Source organism: Pseudophryne corroboree, chromosome 4, assembly GCF_028390025.1.
Source record: "Pseudophryne corroboree isolate aPseCor3 chromosome 4, aPseCor3.hap2, whole genome shotgun sequence".
NCBI lineage: Eukaryota > Metazoa > Chordata > Amphibia > Anura > Myobatrachidae > Pseudophryne > Pseudophryne corroboree.
Window position 1 is genome coordinate 944,457,753 of NC_086447.1, and position 13,885 is coordinate 944,471,637.

Here is a 13,885-nt window from a genome sequence, read left to right on the forward strand (position 1 = left end):
CTTTCCCAACGGGTTACCAGCATGTGGAAGACTTCTGGATGAAGTCCCCACTCTCCCGGGTGAAGATCGTGTCTGCTGAGGAAGTCTGCTTCCCAGTTGTCCACTCCCGGGATGAACACTGCTGACAGTGCTATCACATGATTCTCTGCCCAGCGAAGAATCCTTGCAGCTTCTGCCATTGCACTCCTGCTTCTTGTGCCGCCCTGTCTGTTCACATGGGCGACTGCCGTGATGTTGTCCGACTGGATCAACACCGGTTTTCCCTGAAGCAGAGGTTCTGCCTGGCTTAGAGCATTGTATATTGCTCTTAGTTCCAGAATGTTTATGTGAAGAGACGTTTCCAGGCTCGTCCATACTCCCTGGAAGTTTCTTCCTTGTGTGACTGCTCCCCAGCCTCTCAGGCTGGCGTCCGTGGTCACCAGGATCCAATCCTGTATGCCGAATCTGCGGCCCTCCAATAGATGAGGACTCTGCAACCACCACAGAAGAGACACCCTTGTCCTTGGAGACAGGGTTATCCGTAGGTGCATCTGAAGATGCGACCCTGACCATTTGTCCAACAGATCCCTTTGGAAAATTCTTGCGTGGAATCTGCCGAATGGAATTGCTTCGTAAGAAGCCACCATTTTTCCCAGGACTCTTGTGCATTGATGTACAGACACCTTTCCTGGTTTTAGGAGGTTCCTGACAAGGTCGGATAACTCCTTGGCTTTTTCCTCCGGGAGAAAAACCTTTTTCTGAACCGTGTCCAGAATCATCCCTAGGAACAGCAGACGAGTTGTCGGCATTAACTGGGATTTTGGAATATTCAGAATCCACCCGTGCTGTTTTAGCACTTCTTGAGACAGTGCTAATCCCATCTCTAGCTGTTCTCTGGACCTCGCCCTTATTAGGAGATCGTCCAAGTATGGGATAATTAATATGCCTTTTCTTCGAAGAAGAATCATCATCTCGGCCATTACCTTTGTAAAGATCCGAGGTGCCGTGGACAATCCGAACGGCAGCGTCTGAAACTGATAGTGACAGTTTTGTACAACGAACCTGAGGTACCCCTGGTGTGAGGGGTAAATTGGAACGTGGAGATACGCATCCTTGATGTCCAAGGATACCATAAAGTCCCCCTCTTCCAGGTTCGCTATCACTGCTCTGAGTGACTCCATCTTGAACTTGAACTTCTTTATGTACAGGTTCAAGGACTTCAGATTTAGAATAGGCCTTACCGAGCCATCCGGCTTCGGTACCACAAAAAGAGTGGAATAATACCCCTTCCCTTGTTGTAGAAGAGGTACCTTGACTATCACCTGCTGAGAGTACAGCTTGTGAATGGCTTCCAAAACCGTCTCCCTTTCGGAGGGGGACGTTGGTAAAGCAGACTTCAGGAAACGGCGAGGTGGATCTGTCTCTAATTCCAACCTGTACCCTTGAGATATTATCTGCAGGATCCAGGGATCTACCTGCGAGTGAGCCCACTGCGCGCTGTAATTTTTGAGACGACCGCCCACCGTCCCCGAGTCCGCTTGAGAAGCCCCAGCGTCATGCTGAGGCTTTTGTAGAAGCCGGGGAGGGCTTCTGTTCCTGGGAAGGAGCTGCGTGTTGCTGTCTCTTCCCTCGACCTCTGCCTCGTGGCAGATATGAATAGCCCTTTGCTCTCTTATTTTTAAAGGAACGAAAGGGCTGCGGTTGAAAAGTCGGTGCCTTTTTCTGTTGGGGAGTGACTTGAGGTAGAAAGGTGGATTTCCCGGCTGTAGCCGTGGCCACCAAATCTGATAGACCGACTCCAAATAACTCCTCCCCTTTATACGGCAAAACTTCCATATGCCGTTTTGAATCCGCATCGCCTGTCCACTGTCGCGTCCATAAAGCTCTTCTGGCCGAAATGGACATAGCACTTACCCGTGATGCCAGTGTGCAGATATCCCTCTGTGCATCACGCATATAAAGAAATGCATCCTTTATTTGTTCTAACGACAGTAAAATATTGTCCCTGTCCAGGGTATCAATATTTTCAATCAGGGACTCTGACCAAACTACCCCAGCACTGCCCATCCAGGCAGTCGCTACAGCTGGTCGTAGTATAACACCTGCATGTGTGTATATACTTTTTTGGATATTTTCCATCCGCCTATCTGATGGATCTTTAAGTGCGGCCGTCTCAGGAGAGGGTAACGCCACTTGTTTAGATAAGCGTGTTAGCGCCTTGTCCACCCTAGGAGGTGTTTCCCAGCGCTCCCTAACCTCTGGCGGGAAAGGGTATAATGCCAATAATTTCTTTGAAATTATCAGCTTTTTATCAGGGGCAACCCACGCTTCATTACACACGTCATTTAATTCTTCTGATTCAGGAAAAACTATAGGTAGTTTTTTCATACCCCACATAATACCCTGTTTAGTGGTACCTGTAGTATCAGCTAAATGTAACGCCTCCTTCATTGCCAAAATCATATAACGTGTGGCCCTACTGGAAAATACGGTTGAATCGTCACCGTCACCAATGGAGTCAGTGCCTGCGTCTGGGTCTGTGTCGACCGACTGAGGCAAAGGGCGTTTCACAGCCCCTGACGGTGTTTGAGTCGCCTGGACAGGCACTAATTGATTGTCCGGCCGCCTCATGTCGTCAAACGACTGCTTTAGCGTGTTGACACTATCCCGTAGTTCCATAAATAAAGGCATCCATTCTGGTGTCGACTCCCTAGGGGGTGACATCCTCATATTTGGCAATTGCTCCGCCTCCACACCAATATCGTCCTCATACATGTCGACACACACGTACCGACACACAGCAGACACACAGGGAATGCTCCTAACGAAGACAGGACCCACTAGCCCTTTGGGGAGACAGAGGGAGAGTTTGCCAGCACACACCAAAAGCGCTATATATATATCAGGGATAGCCTTATAATAAGTGCTCCCTTATAGCTGCTTTGTTATATCAAAATATCGCCATAAATTTGCCCCCCCCCTCTCTGTTTTACCCTGTTTCTGTAGTGCAGTGCAGGGGAGAGACTTGGGAGCCGTCCTGACCAGCGGAGCTGTGAGAGGAAATGGCGCCGTGTGCTGAGGAGATAGGCCCCGCCCCTTTTCTGGCGGGCTCGTCTCCCGCTATTTAGAAAAATCAGGCAGGGGTTAAATATCTCCATATAGCCTCTAGGGGCTATATGTGAGGTATTTTTAGCCTTTATAGGTATTCATTTGCCTCCCAGGGCGCCCCCCTCCCAGCGCCCTGCACCCTCAGTGACTGCGTGTGAAGTGTGCTGAGAGGAAAATGGCGCACAGCTGCAGTGCTGTGCGCTACCTTTAGAAGACTGCAGGAGTCTTCAGCCGCCGATTCTGGACCTCTTCTGACTTCAGCATCTGCAAGGGGGCCGGCGGCGCGGCTCCGGTGACCATCCAGGCTGTACCTGTGATCGTCCCTCTGGAGCTTGATGTCCAGTAGCCAAGAAGCCAATCCATCCTGCACGCAGGTGAGTTGACTCCTTCTCCCCTCAGTCCCTCGCTGCAGTGATCCTGTTGCCAGCAGGAATCACTGTAAAATAAAAAACCTAGCTAAACTTTGTCTAAGCAGCTCTTTAGGAGAGCCACCTAGATTGCACCCTTCTCGGCCGGGCACAAAAATCTAACTGGAGTCTGGAGGAGGGTCATAGGGGGAGGAGCCAGTGCACACCACCTGATCTGAAAAAGCTTTACTTTTTGTGCCCTGTCTCCTGCGGAGCCGCTATTCCCCATGGTCCTTTCAGGAACCCCAGCATCCACTAGGACGATAGAGAAATATCTCCATATAGCCTCCGGAGGCTATATGTGAGGTATTTTTAGCCAAAATAGGTATTCATTTGCCTCCCAGGGCGCCCCCCTCCCAGCGCCCTGCACCCTCAGTGACTGCCGTGTGAAGTGTGCTGAGAGGAAAATGGCGCACAGCTGCAGTGCTGTGCGCTACCTTTAGAAGACTGAGGAGTCTTCTGCCGCCGATTCTGGACCTCTTCTTACTTCAGCATCTGCAAGGGGGCCGGCGGCAAGGCTCCGGTGACCATCCAGGCTGTACCTGTGATCGTCCCTCTGGAGCTGATGTCCAGTAGCCAAGAAGCCAATCCATCCTGCACGCAGGTGAGTTCACTTCTTCTCCCCTAAGTCCCTCGTTGCAGTGATCCTGTTGCCAGCAGGACTCACTGTAAAATAAAAAACCTAAGCTAAACTTTTCTAAGCAGCTCTTTAGGAGAGCCACCTAGATTGCACCCTTCTCGGCCGGGCACAAAAATCTAACTGGCTTGGAGGAGGGTCATAGGGGGAGGAGCCAGTGCACACCACCTGATCGGAAAGCTTTACTTTTGTGCCCTGTCTCCTGCGGAGCCGCTATTCCCCATGGTCCTTTCAGGAACCCCAGCATCCACTAGGACGATAGAGAAATATATATACATATCGCCAAATCAGTGCCCCCCCTCTCTGTTTTAACCCTGTTTCTGTAGTGCAGTGCAGGGGAGAGCATGGGAGCCTTTCCACCAGCCTTTCTGTGAGGGAAAATGGCGCTGTGTGCTGAGGAGAATAGGCCCCGCCCCCTTTTCGGCGGGCTTCTTCTCCGGAGTTTTAGATATCTGGCAGGGGTTAAATACATCCATATAGCCTCAAGGGCTATATGTGATGTATTTTTCGCCATACAGGTATTATACATTGCTGCCCAGGGCGCCCCCCCCCCCCAGCGCCCTGCACCCTCCGTGACCGCTGTGTGAAGTGTGCTGACAACAATGGCGCACAGCTGCAGTGCTGTGCGCTACCTGATGAAGACTGAGAGTCTTCTGCCGCCTGGTTCCGGACCTCTTCATCTTCAGCGTCTGCAAGGGGGGTCGGCGGCGCGGCTCCGGGACGAACCCCAGGGCGAGCCCTGTGTTCCGACTCCCTCTGGAGCTATGTCCAGTAGCCTAAGAATCCAATCCATCCTGCACGCAGGTGAGTTGAAAATCTCTCCCCTAAGTCCCTCGATGCAGTGAGCCTGTTGCCAGCAGGACTCACTGAAAATAAAGAACCTAAAAACTTTTTCTAAGTAACTCTTTAAGAGAGCCACCTAGATTGCACCCTTCTCGGCCGGGCACAAAAACCTAACTGAGGCTTGGAGGAGGGTCATAGGGGGAGGAGCCAGTACACACCATGTGATCCTAAAAGCTTGCTTTTGTGCCCTGTCTCCTGCGGAGCCGCTATTCCCCATGGTCCTGACGGAGTCCCCAGCATCCACTAGGACGTTAGAGAAATAATGGGAGTATAACACTCTCGTCCCTTGCATCAATTCCCCGCTTTATACATGCTAAGACCTTGTTTGCTTTATTTGCTGCAATCCTACTTTGGGTACTACTTCTAAGTTTATCTATATGAACACTTAAGTCTTTTTTCAGTACAGAATCCCCTAGTATTACCACATTTAATAGGTAGGTGTTATTTTTGTTCTTGCTACCACAGTGCATTACCTTACACTTGTCTGTATTGAAGCTCATTCTCCATTTGGCTACCCAAGCTTCTAGTTAAAATAAGTCATTCTGTAGAGACTCAGCATCTCCCTCCAAATTTATAACATTACACAGTTTGGTGTAGTCTGCAAAAATTGACACCATGCTCTTTAGACCTTCTGCTAGATCATTTATGAAGATGTTGAACAATAGTGGTCCAAGTACAGACCCTTGTGGCACACCACTTAGCACTTCAGTCCATTTCGAAGAAGTTCCATTAACCACAACGCACTGCTCCCTATTATCCAACCAATTACTAACCCAAGTACATATTGTGCTCCCTAGCCCTAGTTCTCTTAATTTACAGATAAGTCTCATGTGCGGTACTGTGTCGAAAGCTTTAGCAAACTCTAAAAAGTTTACATCCAACGTCCTACCCTGATCTAGGTTCGCGCTGTTTCATAAAAGCCTAATAAGTTTGTTTGGCATGATTTATCCTTCACAAATCCATGTTAGTTCCTATTAATAACTCTATTGGCTTCAAGGAACTTCTGTACACTATCCCTTAAAATACCTTCCATTACTTTCCCCACTATAGATGTAAGGCTTACTGGTCTATAGTTACCCGGTTCAGATTTACTTCCCTTTTTGAATATCAGCACCACTTCCGCTATACGCCAGTCTTTGGGGACCATGCCTGATGTAAGCAAAGTCATCAAAAATCAAAAATAGCAGTCTGGCTAGTTCGGAGTGTAGCTCCAGGAGATCCATTAGGTGAATTCCATCGGGACCAGGTGACTTATTAATCTTATTTTTTTTTTAAGCGGTCACAGACTAATTCCTCACTTAGATAAGCACTTAGCAGTTGGACATTATCGTTGCTGAGGTTACATGTTAATCCTGGCCTCTGGTCCTCCCTTGTGAATACAGAGGAGAAAAACTCATTTTGTTTTTCATCTATCTCATTGTCGTATTTGAGTAAGACGCCCAGCTTGTCCTTTAAAGGGCCTACACTCTCCTTATTTAATCTTTTGCGACTGATGTATTTTAAAAACTTTTTGGGGTTTGATTTGCTTTCCTTTGCTACTAGCTTTTCAGTTTCTACTTTAGACGCTTTGATTTCTTTTTTGCATATTTTGTTGCAATCCTTATAGTACTGGAATGACTCCGCTTTCCCGTCTGATTTATACTTTTTGAATGCTCGCCTCTTTTTGCCCATTAGTTCCTTATTCTTTTTGTTAAGCCACACTGGTTTGGAATTATTACTCCTTCGTTTGCTGACATTGGAATCAATTTACGAGTATAACTATCGAGCAGCATTTTTAATATCTCCAATTTCTCCGTAGTATGTTTTCCATGAAACAAAATATCCCATGAAATGTACCTTAAAGCTTTCCTCATCATGTCAAAGTAGGCTTTGCTAAAGTTTAGAGTCCTAGTTGAGCCTATATAGGGCAGCTTATGAAAACTTATATTGAATGTGACCATATTGTGGTCGAGGTTTCCCATGGGCTCCCCTACTATAAATAAGAATTTACTTACCGATAATTCTATTTCTCGTAGTCCGTAGTGGATGCTGGGGACTCCGTCAGGACCATGGGGTTTAGCGGCTCCGCAGGAGACTGGGCACAATAATAAAAGCTTTAGGATCAGGTGGTGTGCACTGGCTCCTCCCCCTATGACCCTCCTCCAAGCCTCAGTTAGGATACTGTGCCCGGACGAGCGTGCATAATAAGGAAGGATATTGAATCCCGGGTAAGACTCATACCAGCCACACCAATCACACCGTACAACCTGTGATCTGAACCCAGTTAACAGTATGATAACAACGAAGGAGCCTCTGAAAAGATGGCTCACAACAAGAATAACCCGATTTTTGTAACAATAACTATGTACAAGTATTGCAGACAATCCGCACTTGGGATGGGCGCCCAGCATCCACTACGGACTACGAGAAATAGAATTATCGGTAAGTAAATTCTTATTTTCTCTAACGTCCTAAGTGGATGCTGGGGACTCCGTCAGGACCATGGGGATTATACCAAAGCTCCCAAACGGGCGGGAGAGTGCGGATGACTCTGCAGCACCGAATGAGAGAACTCCAGGTCCTCCTCAGTCAGGGTGTGCCCCTGACCAAGTAGCAGCTCGGCAAAGTTGTAAAGCCGAGACCCCTCGGGCAGCCGCCCAAGATGAGCCCACTTCCTTGTGGAATGGGCTTTTACTGATTTTGGCTGTGGCAAGCCTGCCACAGAATGTGCAAGCTGAATTGTACTACAAATCCAGCGAGCAATCGTCTGCTTAGAAGCAGGAACACCCATCTTGTTGGGTGCATACAGGATAAACAGCGAGTCAGATTTTCTGACTCCAGTCGTCCTGGAAACATATATTTTCAGGGCCCTGACAACGTCAAGTAACTTGGAGTCCTCCAAGTCCCTAGTAGCCGCAGGTACCACAATAGGTTGGTTCATGTGAGAAACAGAAAACACCTTAAGGAGAAATTGAGGACGAGTCCTCAATTCTGCCCTGTCAGAATGAAAAATTAAGTAAGGGCTTTTATATGATAAAGCCGCCCATTCTGACACATGCCTGGCTGAAGACAGAGCTAATAGAATCTTCACCTTCCATGTGAAATATTTTAATTCCACAGTGGTGAGTGGATCAAACCAATGTGACTTTAGGAAACTCAAAACAACATTGAGATCCCAAGGTGCCACTGGGGGCACAAAAAGAGGCTGTATATGCAGTACCCCTTTTACAAACGTCTGAACTTCAGGCACTGAAGCCAGTTCTTTCTGGAAGAAATTCGACAGGGTCGAAATTTGAACCTTAATGGACCCTAATTTTAGGCCCATAGACAGTCCTGTTTTCAGGAAATTTAGGAAACGACCCAGTTGGAATTCCTCTGTAGGGACCTTCTTGGCCTCACACCACGCAACATATTTTCGCCAAATGCGGTGAACATGTTTTTCGGTTACATCCTTCCTGGCTTCGACCAGGGTAGGGATGACTTCATCTGGAATGCCCTTCCAGGATCCGGCGTTCAACTGCCATGCCGTCAAACGCAGCCGCGGTAAGTCTTGGAACAGACAAGGCCCCTGCTGGAGCAGGTCCTCTCTTAAAGGTAGAGGCCACGGTTCTTCCGGGAGCATCTCTTGAAGTTCCGGGTACCAAGTCCTTCTTGACCCATCCGGAACCACGAGTATCGTTCTTACTCATCTCCTTCTTATGATTCTCAGTACTTTTGGTATGAGATGCATAGGAGGGAACACATACCCTGACTGGTAAACCCACAGTGTTACCAGAGCGTCCACCGCTATTGCCTGAGGGTCCCTTGACCTGGCGCAATATCTTTTTTTGTTCAGGCGGGACGCCATCATGTCCACCTTTGGTTTTTCCCAACGGTTTACAATCATGTGGAAGACTTCCCGCTGAAGTCCCCACTCTCCCGGGTGGAGGTTATGCCTGCTGAGGAAGTCTGCTTCCCAGTTTTCCACTCCCGGAATTAACACTGCTGAGAGTGTTATCACATGATTTTTCGCCCAGCGAAGAATCCTTGCAGTTTCTGCCATTTCCCTCCTGCTTCATGTGCCGCCCTGTCTGTTTACGTGGGCGACTGCCGTGATGTTGTCCCACTGGATCAATACCGGCTGACCTTGAAGCAGAGGTCTTGCTAAGCTTAGAGCCTTGTAAATTGCCCTTAGCTCCAGTATATTTATGAGGAGAGAAGTCTCCAGACTTGATCACACTCCCTGGAATTTTTTTCCTTGTGTGACTGCTCCCCAGCCACTCAGGCTGGCATCCGTGGTCACCAGGACCCAGTCCTGAATGTCGAATCTGCGGCCCTTTCATAGATGAGCACTCTGCAGCCACCGCAGAAGAAAACACCCTTGTCCTTGGAGACAGGGTTATCCGCTGATGCATCTGAAGATGCGATCCGGACCATTTTCCCAGCAGATTCCACTGAAAGGTTCTTGCGTGAAATCTACCGAATGGGATCGCTTTGTAAGAAACCACCATTTTTCACAGGACCCTTGTGCAATGATGCACTGATACTTTTCCTGGTTTTAGGAGGTTCCTGACTAGCTCGGATAACTCCCTGGCCTTCTTCTCCGGGAGAAAACATCCTTTTCTGGACTGTGTCCAGAATCATTCCTAGGAACATTAGACGTGTCGTCGGAAAAAGCTGCGATTTTGGAATATTTAGAATCCACTCGTGCTGTCGTAGAACTACTTGAGATAGTGCTACTCCGACCGCCAACTGTTCTCTGGACCTTGCCCTTATCAGGAAAGCGTCCATATTTCTTTTAGGAAGAATCATCATTTCGGCCATTACCATGGTAAAGACCCGGGGTGCCGTGGACAATCCAAACGGCAGCGTCTGAACGGATAGTGACAGTTCTGTACCACGAACCTGAGATACCCTTGGTGAGAAGGGCAAAATTTGGACATGTAGGTAAGCGTCCCTGATATCCAGTGACACCATATCGTCCTGGTTCGCTATCACTGCTCTGAGTGACTCCCTCTTGATTTGAACCCTTGTATGTAATTGTTCAAATCTTTTAGATCTCACCGAGCCGTTTGGCTTCAGTACCACAATATAGTGTGGAATAATACCCCTTCCCTTGTTGTAGGAGGGGTACTTTGATTATCACCTGCTGGGAATACAGCCTGTGAATTTTTTTCCCAATACTGCCTCCCTGTCGGAGGGAGACGTTGGTAAAGCAGACTTCAGGAACTTGTGAGGGGAAAACGTCTCGAATTTCCAATGTACACCTGGGATACTACGTGTAGGATCCAGGAGTCCACTTGCGAGTGAGCCCACTGCGTGCTGAAACTCTTGAGATGACCCCCCACCGCACCTGAGTCCGCTTGTATGGCCCCAGCGTCATGCTGCGGACTTGGCAGAAGCTGTGGAGGACTTCTGTTCCTGGGAATGGGCTGCCTGCTGCAGTCTTCTTCCCTTTCCTCTAACCCTGGGCAGATATGACTGGCCTTTTGCCCGCCTGCCTTTATGGGTACGAAAGGACTGAGACTGAAAAGACTGTGTCCTTTTCTGCTGAGATGTGACTTGGGGTAACAAAAGTGGATTTTCCAGCTGTTGCCATGGCCACCAGGACCGATGGACCGCCCCTTTATACGGCAATACTTCCATGTGCCGTCTGGAATCTGCATCACCTGACCACTGTCGTGTCTATAAACATCGTCTGGCAGATATGGACATCACATCTACTCTTGATGCCAGAATGCAAATATCCCTCTGCGCATCTCGCATATATAGAAATGCATCCTTAAAATGCTCTATAGTCAATAAAATATTGTTCCTGTCAAGGGTATCAATATTTTCAGTCAGGAAATCCGACCAAGCCCCCCCAGCGCTGCACATCCAGGCTGAGGCGATTGCTGGTCGTAGTATAACACCAGTATGTGTGTATATACTTTTTAGGATATTTTTCAGCTTCCTATCAGCTGGCTACTTGAGGGCGGCCGTATCTGGAGACGGTAACGCCACTTGTTTTTATAAGCGTGTGAGCGCCTTATCCACCCTAAGGTGTGTTTCCCAACTCGCCCTCACTTCTGGCGGGAAAGGGTATACCTCCAATAATTTTCTATCGGAGGAAACCCACGTATCATCACACACTTTAATTTATCTGATTCAGGAAAAACTACAAGTAGATTATTCCCACCCTACATAATACCCTTATTTGTGGTACTTGTAGTATCAGAAATATATAACACCTCCTTCATTGCCTTTAACATGTAACGTGTGGCCCTAAAGGAAAATACGTTTGTTTCTTCACCGTCGACACTGAAGTCAGTGTCCGTGTCTGTGTCTGTGTCGACCAACTGAGGTAAATGGGCGTTTTTACAAGCCCCTGACGGTGTCTGAGACGCCTGGACAGGTACTAATTTATTTGCCGGCCGTCTCATGTCGTCAACCGACCTTGCATCGTGTTGACATTATCACGTAATTCCTAAATAAGCCATCCATTCCGGTGTCGACTCCCTAGAGAGTGACATCACCAATACAGGCAATTTGCTCCGCCTCCTCACCAACATCGTCCTCCTACATGTCGACACACACGTACCGACACACAGCACACACACAGGGAATGCTCTGATAGAGGACAGGACCCCACTAGCCCTTTGGGGAGACAGAGGGAGAGTTTGCCAGCACACACCAAAAACGCTATAATTATACAGGGACAACCCCTTATACAAGTGTTTTCCCTAATAGCATTTTCACATATGTAATCATATCGCCAAATAAGTGCCCCCCCTCTCTGTTTTAACCCTGTTTCTGTAGTGCAGTGCAGGGGAGAGCCTGGGAGCCTTCCTCACAGCAGAGCTGAGCAGGAAAATGGCGCCGTGTGCTGAGGAGAATAGGCCCCGCCCCCTAAAACGGCGGGCTCTTCTCCCGGAGTTTGTGAGATCTGGCAGGGGTTAAATACATCCATATAGCCTCAAGGGCTATATGTGATGTATTTTAGCCATAAAAAAGGTATAATACATTGCTGCCCAGGGCGCCCCCCCCAGCGCCCTGCACCCTCAGTGACCGCTGGTATGAAGTGTGCTGACAACAATGGCGCACAGCTGCAGTGCTGTGCGCTACCTTATGAAGACTGAAAGTCTTCTGCCGCCTGTTTCTGGACCTCTGGACCTCTTCAACTTCGGCATCTGCAAGGGGGGTCGGCGGCACGGCTCCGGGACGAACCCCAGGGTGAGACCTGTGTTCCGACTCCCTCTGGAGCTAATGGTGTCCAGTAGCCTAAGAAGCAAATCCATCCTGCACGCAGGTGAGTTTTCTTCTCTCTTCTAAGTCCCTCGTAGCAGTGAGCCTGTTGCCAGCAGGACTCACTGAAAATAAAAAACCTAACTTAAACTTTTATTCTAAGCAGCTCAGGAGAGCCACCTAGATTGCACCCTTCTCGGCCGGCCACAAAAATCTAACTGAGGCTTGGAGGAGGGTCATAGGGGGAGGAGCCAGTGCACACCACCTGATCCTAAAGCTTTTATTATTGTGCCCTGCCTCCTGCGGAGCCGCTAAACCCCATGGTCCTGACGGAGTCCCCAGCATCCACTTAGGACGTTAGAGAAATATTTGTTACCAATTACCCATTGTTTGTTAATACCAGGTCTAAAATTTCATTGTACCTAGTTGGTTCCTCGATTAGTTGAAGTAAGTAGTTATCATTTAGTGTATTTATAAACCTATTGCCCCTAGCAGTATCACATGAATCATTTGTCCAATTAATCTCCGGATAGTTACGCTACAGCCTAAGTGGTGCAGTAAGCAGGAGAATAGAGCCTAACTAGAGGAGTTCCTCTAACAGGAGTATGACAATTCCACTCCCTGCATGTACAAACCTATAAATGCTCCAAGATACAGAGATTAATCAGGATTTGTACTTCTGAAAACAGATTCTGACAATGGAACAATTAAACCCTCCAGCCAGTCAGCAAGCATAAGGTAAGTCTTTTGTCGCCTGCTTTTCACTTACTTGTACTTGCTTCCTGTCCGTGGATGTGGCTGCGTCTTGCAGCGGAACAAAGTTGGATCTCGCATGCAGCCGTTATTGGAGTTCATGTCAATTTTAGCGCGGAGACAGCAGGTCTGGCCAAACTGCGTTCCCTTCTTCATGTCTTCCCACATCTGCTGGTTCTTCTTTACCGCTGCAAATGAAAACCAACATTTACCTAATACTAGCGAGAGGTCATAGCAGAGAAACAGCAGATGTAACGGCATTCCTGTAGCAGTCACCGAGAGGCATCCTGACAGTACGCTCTAAACACCTGGCATGTGTACCCTAATATTCTATATATACAGACACGAGGCCAACCAGATGGTGGGATCCCTGACATAGCACCAGCATACTCTGCCAGAGAAAGGAAAGATTATAGGAACACATCTGCCCTACACTAATGTCCTGGTCAGTGCGGGGGTCAGAACTCTTCTCACGTTCCTCTTTCAGAAGTGTATGGAACATATGAAAACTTTTTTAGATCACAGCACCTTAGAGTAGCAGCATTTATTTCTGACACCAAAGTCCAAAAGCTTCTTATTGAGAAATTCAAGAGAGATTTAATTAAATTGTGCTCAGTTATGTGGGGAGGACAGGGCTGCGCTCTCCTGTCACCCTTAGGGTCAGTTATGTGGTGGGGACAGGGCTGCGCTCTCCTGTCACCCTTAGGGTCAGTTATGTGGTGAGGACAGGCCTGCGCTCTCCTGTCACCTTTAGGGTCAGTTATGTGGTGAGGACAGGGCTGCGCTCACCTGTCATCCTTAGGGTCAGTTATGTGGTGGGGACAGGGCTGCGCTCACCTGTCATCCTTAGGGTCAGTTATGTGGTGAGGACAGGGCTACGCTCACCTGTCATCCTTAGGGTCAGTTATGTGGTGGGGACAGGGCTGCGCTCACCTGTCATCCTTAGGGTCAGTTATGTGGTGAGGACAGGGCTACG

General features: G+C 48.3%; 1 protein-coding gene across 5 annotated transcripts in view; it reads right to left on the reverse strand.

Annotated features, from left to right (window-relative positions):
• The window catches only part of EPRS1 (glutamyl-prolyl-tRNA synthetase 1), a 362,185-nt gene that overhangs the window by 306,398 nt on the left and 41,902 nt on the right, over positions 1–13,885 (reverse strand). For 4 of the 5 annotated variants that reach the window (XM_063919127.1, XM_063919126.1, XM_063919129.1 and 1 more), the window contains one exon: positions 12,926–13,097. In XM_063919127.1, coding sequence (XP_063775197.1) covers positions 12,926–13,097 — 172 coding nt within the window. Of the gene's footprint in view, positions 1–12,925; positions 13,098–13,698; positions 13,721–13,885 lie in introns of those variants that run through there. The other variant, XM_063919130.1, reaches the window with a different exon arrangement.